Raw genomic sequence first — 7,139 nt, 5'->3', positions numbered from 1 at the left:
CTTTTTTACTTGGGTTTTTATTCCTATAGGAAGGGAGGGGGCTTTTACACGTCTTTGTCCAGGGGCAATAATCCGTCCATATGGCACACAGTATTGTAGGACTGGTGGTACAGCAAATAATCACCATTAATAGGGATTTATGGCTTTGCACGTTTGGAGCTCTATGAATCCACTTTGACACCGCTGTTTTATCCCTTATGTCCCTGTTCAGTTAATAGGCTGTCTGTGCGTCCTAAGCGATGCGTCACATGGAGAGGTGCGGTTTACACAGCGGAACTTCTCAAACAGCCCTTCTTTGCCGGAGTAATGCACCGAGAAAGAAGCACATCTGGAGCAGCTACATTTAGATTGTCAAACTTTTTTTAAATATAAATTTGGATTAGAAGTTCTTTTTCTCTCTAAGGATGGATCGCGCTCCCGTATAACGCTTCAATAGACGGATCCTTCTTTAATAGGAACCTGTCGATAACCCATATGATATGTTGGCAGCTCTCATGTGGTGCAGCTGCAACATCCTCAGTTTAAAACCGCTGGACAGGGGCTCGGAGCAGGTTACACAAATCCAAATATGCGCTTAACTGGAATGCTGTGGCGAGGCGTCCCTTGCACCCCTACCGGGATAACGTTGCCGTGATGTTCAATACTTCGGGAATTGAGTTCACTTTTAACAAGAAAGAGGATATTTCCGAAGTTGTCAATGACACCCCGCAGCTTCTGTACAACTCCCCCGTCACCAGCAGTCCCCCAGCAATGTGGAACGAGTCGTGTGGGGAGCAACTGCTGGATTTCGGGCGCCCGGAGAAGATCATTATCGGGGTAATGCTGGCAATCATCACGGCCGTCACCGTGATGGGAAACACGCTGGTGGTTATCGCAGTGTGCGTGGTGAAGAAACTAAGACAGCCTTCTAACTACCTTCTGGTATCCTTAGCAGTGGCGGACCTGTCGGTGGCCATAGTTGTGATGCCGTTCGTAATAGTGACAGACCTCACCGGGGGCAAGTGGCTGTTTGGGGAGGTGTTCTGCAACATCTTCATTGGCATGGATGTAATGTGCTGCACTGCCTCCATCATGACCCTGTGTGTGATCAGTGTAGATAGGTAAGTTCTCAAAGTTTGTAGCCGGACTGAAGCTGTTGTGAACGCTGTCATTTTAACGGCACCAAAGATACGCATGCACTGCGCTTAATGACAGGGAGACAAATATAAGCCCTTTCATAAAAGGCAAGCTCCAATCCAAAGTACACCGGTGCCAAACACGAAAAGTAACTAGAGAGAGAATACCATTTAAATGCCTAATTCCAGATCAACCGTATCACCGTTTATCAGTGCGGCTGAAGCCACTGATCCTGACAATGAATACTCAGACTGATTAGTTTATAGCACGCTAAATTAATTAGCTTTACCGGACCATGGGCAGTTTCCCTTATAATTACACATTTCGAAGAAGCAATCATCGACCTTAATGCCACTGTCACGTTGATACATGATTTACCATCGTCCTACAGTTCAGTTAAAGGCACATGGGTCGCACCTGCTCTCTATGACGCCCTCTTAACAATTAAATGACAGCGACAGCATCATGGAATTCAGTTGACGCACACAGTGCAGCAGGAAACGTTCACTTCTCCACTACAAATAATGCATTAACACACTGTTCCAAAACTATTCAGGAAATTGGGTTCCCTCAGCACCCCAAAGGGAAATACTGTTAATTCCACATTCAAAATGGGGAAGTGCCTGAGCGCTCACTCCACCTATCCAGGTCCACCAAGAGCTATCTCTGCATCTCAGGTATACTACAGATGTTTGAAGTCACTGTTCAAAATGCCAAAGCTGAAAATGATAGCATGTGACAAATGAGACATGTCCACTTTTCCCACTATAATCCACAACAAAATCAATCAAGTGATCAGTGTCACTGTTCTGTCTCAGTAACCATCATGAAGATAAAAGCTTATTGCAACATTGATGATCTGATTATTTCCTCCTGCCTGCCAGTCAGGCATTATCACCTCAATGCATTGCAGCCAGGATTATGCATGTTTCCTGCTTGCGGATGTGCTGAGCATGAGGGACTTAAAGCACGCCTGAGAAGCTAATGATTGAAGAACTGGCTAACAAATACTGATTTCTTCAGTCAGCACTGGCAAAGCTGATGACTGTGTTCTGGGCTAGTTGAATAGAACAAGCTTATTTGGGTAGAGGCAGAAGCACTTCTGAGGCTGGGTTAGAGGCCACAGTAGAATAAGATGGTCAGTTTGTGGTCATTCACTCCCCAGTCTGGACACATTGTTTTTTGTTTTAATGCCAGCAGATATACAAGGAGGACAGCATTTGATCTTATTAATGTGAAATGTGCAATGTCAGTATGTGAAAACCAGGCCTCTTTGTCATCGGGTTGAGAATAAGTGTGGTAAATCACCTCTTTCAGGTCAAGTCTCATATCCATTATCTGTGATTAGAGTTGTGAATTGCTAATAGCATATAATCTGAAAGAACAAATGCACCCACCTTTCACTGAGCATGTCTGAAAAGAAAGTGGATGATTGAACGTGTTACACCCACCAAATCACACAGTTGTAGCAGTGTTGCCAGTCTCTCAGAATTTTTGCCTGACATGAGGCTGAACAGAGGAGTGGAAAAATAATGTGATGTCACTTTGGCTCTATTTTTATCGCCACACAAGACGTAGTCTGTAGACCAAGACATAGTCTGTAGACCAAGTCCCCATGAACAATGCCAGGCTGGTTCATCACGTGACACACACTGACCCAAAAAGCCTTTCTCCTTATGAATAATCACTGGGAAAGGAGGATATTTTTATTTGATCTTATTCATGTGTCTGTGAACAGGAAGTCAGCCAGCTCAGCGATATTGCACATGCTCTATGGGCCCAAAACACAAAAGCATTCATTACATCTGAGTAATATATACGACTAGAACTGGATGCATGAAGAATTCTCTCTAGAGTATGTGCCACTGAGCAACTTGTAATCTGAGAGGTAAACTGTTTGCACTAATCTCCATGGAAACAGACTTAGATGAATTAAAGAGTGCAGAGTGTGTTTGGCATATGAATCACAATAGGTATCATAGATAATTCATTAGTGTGGGAATTGCCAGTTAGACACATGATTAGCTGTAATTAGGGCTCTCTCACTGTCATCTTAGAAGGACATGCATAGTAAAATTGAAGTTGAAGAGTAGGGAGTGTTGCAAATGAGGCTCAGGACTATATAGGTGTGCTTTTTGGGGTTAGAAAGATCCTGAAGACCAGTTGCTAAACAGCAAAGAGGGATATTGATTGTCTCTCACTGCTGCTGTAGGTTTACAGGGAAATGCTGCACTGATGTGGCAATATGGACAATGCAGTAGCCTGCTAGAGGAGTGTTCCCTGGGGAATGTATGATCCTGCAGGAACTTGACAGGTTTCAGTGGATTAACCTGGGGGAATCTCTAACATTCACCATCCACATTAACATGAGTCTAATGAGCAGCAGTTCAGTAAGGAATTGATCAAACGGAAGAGAGTAACAGAATTTATTGTGTTGAGCAACACAGGGAATTTATTTTGGTGATTAGACTCCTGCGATGTGAAGTGTCTTCATCAGGCATGGGCCCACATGAAGATAAGAAATAGGATGATACCCTGGTGGTGGTGTGGAGTGATTCAGTTCAGTTTCTTTGTAGAGCCAAATCATAACAAAATTATCTCAAGGCATAGTGAAGTCTAGACCTTACAATATTATAGTGGAAAAACTCAACAAATTCCCCCTGAGCAAGGACTTGGTGATAGTGGGGCGGAAAAACTCCCTTTAAGGAAAGAAAACTCTTGGTGGGCGGCCTTCTGCCTTGACCGGTTGAGGTGAGGGGATAGAGAAGAGAGAAAAGAAAAACATCAAGACACCACAATGAAAACAACAAACAAGCACTGGGCAAGTTGACGTGGCCGGTGACTGCTCATCAGAAACATATAGTACTCCGCAGAGCCAGGGACACCTGCAGAAAGGTACAGGGAGAGAGAGAGAGGACACACCATGGGAGAGAGGAGATACAAATTTAGTGACATGTAATGATGGCACAAATGCATGGAGAAAGAGGTGAGGAGAAGAAAGGAGAGGAAAGAAAGGGGCTCAGAGGATCATGGGAAGACTGACTGTGACCCTGGTCATCATGAAGGTTATGGTGGTGTTGGGGAGGAGGTGGACTGCACAATCACAGGTCTGAAAAACAGAGTGGGATGAGTTGAAATGAAATTTAAAGAAGGGCAGCTGGTGACTGATTGGCTGGAGCACTGCAGGCAGAAAGATCACTGGTCAGATAAGATGACTTCAGCATAGAAGGTGGAGGGACATCTGACAATGTGGGAAAACAGATGACGGAGAGAAATTCATTCGAAATGAAAAGCCCACATCAGCCCACTTGAATTGCAAGCCCCCACAACATATACACAAAAAGTAGTTTATAACTAATATTTGACACAGGGTCTCAAATTTACTTAAAGGGTTACTCCAGTGATAGTTTTGCATCTCTATAAAGCTGAGGCTTTGATGTCTTTCAGCTCCCAGACAGATCTAAAAGAGAAACTTTTTCATGGACTAGATGATGAGTAAACTGAACATAATGTGCAAAATTAGTAAACTGAGCTATATTAGTAAAATTTGAGGAGTGCTCTTTTAATAACACAGGACGTGGTTAAAGGCAGTTATTGTGATTTTAGTTGATGCTGTAACTAAGTGGTGCATATTCTTGAAGACATTTTCAGTTCATAAAATTACCCCAAACTATACATATAGGTGTGAGGCACCTGGTGCAGCTGGCAGTGCAGCCTTGGCCTAGTTCTACAGTCTCCTTATGTGGCAGAATTTCACATGCAGTTTTTAAAGACTATTTATACTTTTGGCAGTTTGTCTAATCAGGTGTTGCTAATTTAGCAACAAAATGTGCATTTCCTGTCTCAGCAAACAATGTGGGAAAGTTATATTCAGTTTACAGGCTTGAACCAATTTTAATATTGTCACATTAGAATTTCAACTGGATTTAGGATATGAATACTATTTTGTAAATCAGTATTAGAGGTGAGCAACATGAATATGATTTTCTATTTTGGTATATGTAATTTTGTATCACATTACCTATGTGTATGATTTAATATAATACACTTTCTGGAAAATCAATTAAGAAATTGTTAACAGATAAAGTGACCACATGAAACATGATGTTTTCTTAATCCAGCAAATCAAATACCAAGCAAATCAAAGTACAGTAGTTTATCACAGTATTAAAAAAAAAAAAAAAAAATCATGAAAATCCAATATTGCCACTAAACATTTCTAAACATTCATGTCATCCTTGCACCCAAACCTTCTAAGTTTGTATTAAAGATCTAATGATGGTGAAAAATTATATATTATATTTCACTTAAATAATTTTAACAACATTATCGCAACATTATGAGGAAACTGAGTCAATATAAAAATCTACTGTAGCAGTGTAAATGCTGATCTATGGCTGTGGATGTTTTTATTTAAAAATGAATATTCATTCGTCACCTCCAGCCTTTTTTCAGTGGAACTTCAGCACTGCAAACTGCAAACTGAGCCTGATGCACCACAGCACCGACCCAGCCACAGCAGGAGCAGCAGAGTCCAGTCTAAGGGTTGTGAAACCGAGCTAATATACCCAAAAGACTCAAGTCTAAACTAATATAGGTTTAGTTTTTCACAAGGTATCCCAGCATGCACTTTCAGCAAAGCCTTAGCTGCTTTCATGTCCACTCCCTTCAGCTACAGTCAGTTTTTACCTTCACTGAGATTAATATGTTGTATGTTCAATAATTTAAAAGTCAAATATGAATGATTTATTCACAACAGTGGGAACAGAGGGAAGTCCCTTTCTGCAGCTCCCTCAGTCAGCTAAGAAAAGAGCTCTAGAAGAATGGACAAGCTTGGTATAGCCAGAGATAGATACTGACTCAATTTGAATATGGAATATATAATTTTATATCACAATATCCATGCATACAGTATGATGATACTGAATAATATAGTACATTTTTTGTCCTATTAGTAGAAAATGGATGTAATGTAGGTCAAGAAAAAAAAAAACATCACAAAGTGCAGTAAAGTAAACTTTTCCACCGAGGTTCAGACTAAGGAAAATACTGTGTAGGTGTGATCAAACCCGCAAGCTCCTTCAGGGGATTTCAGAAATGAAATCACAATACAGGGCATGTAGATAGCAGCAGGATTAACCAGAGCCTTCACATCATCTCTGCCATCTGGTGTGTCACTGATGAGCCAAGTTCACTCACGGTTCCTATGCCGACTTGCCCTGCACATCTGATAATATTTTTGTTAGGTCAGCACATAAGTTCATCCCATGAGAAACAGCGCTTACTAAGTGCAGCTGGAGAACATCCACCCGCTGCAGCAGACACAAATGACTTGACCTAGCTGATGCATCCTCAGGTAATGTGATGTGACACCCAAGATCCACTCTCAGCCACTAATCACTTCCCACATCTCGGCTACTTCGTCCAAATGTGGAGGATTGGACATCCCCTGCTAAGTTCAGGCAAGGCAGAGCAAGGCGGTTTATGCTTATAAAGGAAAGAAAAATTGGGACATAAAGTATTTTATGGTACTAAATAAGATGTTACAGTTTACAGAGTGTGCTACATTTGAGAAGTTTTAGAAACTTAATGTTGCACTTCACTACAACTGTTTCACACTCTTATTTTCAGAGGAAACTACTTAAATGATAAATCTGCCAATATCCCATAAACAAGCACTTCTTCCAGAGCTAAAACTGATGTCGGTGACAATATTTCAAAGGGGGTTGAGATGACTGAGAATGGAAAGTCAAATGATGATGATGATGATGATGATGATGATGATACCAGTGCATTGGTGCTGCTGCTGTTATTGTTCTCTTTTGTACTGGAGTCTTGATGCTGAGAGTCATGGGTTCACACCAGATAGAATTATTATTATATTTAGCAGATGTCAGCTTGTTCAGGTTTCATGCTTCTTGTTATATGGAGCAGGAAGCAGTGCATTGCAAACGTTAAGACATTTGTGCTCTGTCTGTTGACACATGAAATGAAAAATAGGGGGGATTACCAACAATATATGT

The 7,139-nt window shown here is 41.4% G+C and overlaps 1 protein-coding gene across 1 annotated transcript in view; it reads left to right on the top strand.

Annotated features, from left to right (window-relative positions):
- The first annotated feature begins 296 nt into the window (after positions 1 to 296).
- htr7c (5-hydroxytryptamine (serotonin) receptor 7c) overlaps positions 297 to 7,139 on the top strand; it is a 23,903-nt gene continuing 17,060 nt past the window's right edge. The window contains exon 1 of the mRNA XM_020590278.1: positions 297 to 1,100. Coding sequence (XP_020445934.1) covers positions 634 to 1,100 — 467 coding nt within the window. The 5' untranslated portion in view covers positions 297 to 633. The remainder of the gene's footprint in view (positions 1,101 to 7,139) is intronic.

Source organism: Monopterus albus, unplaced genomic scaffold (assembly GCF_001952655.1).
Source record: "Monopterus albus unplaced genomic scaffold, M_albus_1.0 scaffold12.1, whole genome shotgun sequence".
Classification (NCBI taxonomy): Eukaryota; Metazoa; Chordata; class Actinopteri; order Synbranchiformes; family Synbranchidae; genus Monopterus; species Monopterus albus.
This window is presented reverse-complemented; position numbering and strand designations above follow the sequence as displayed.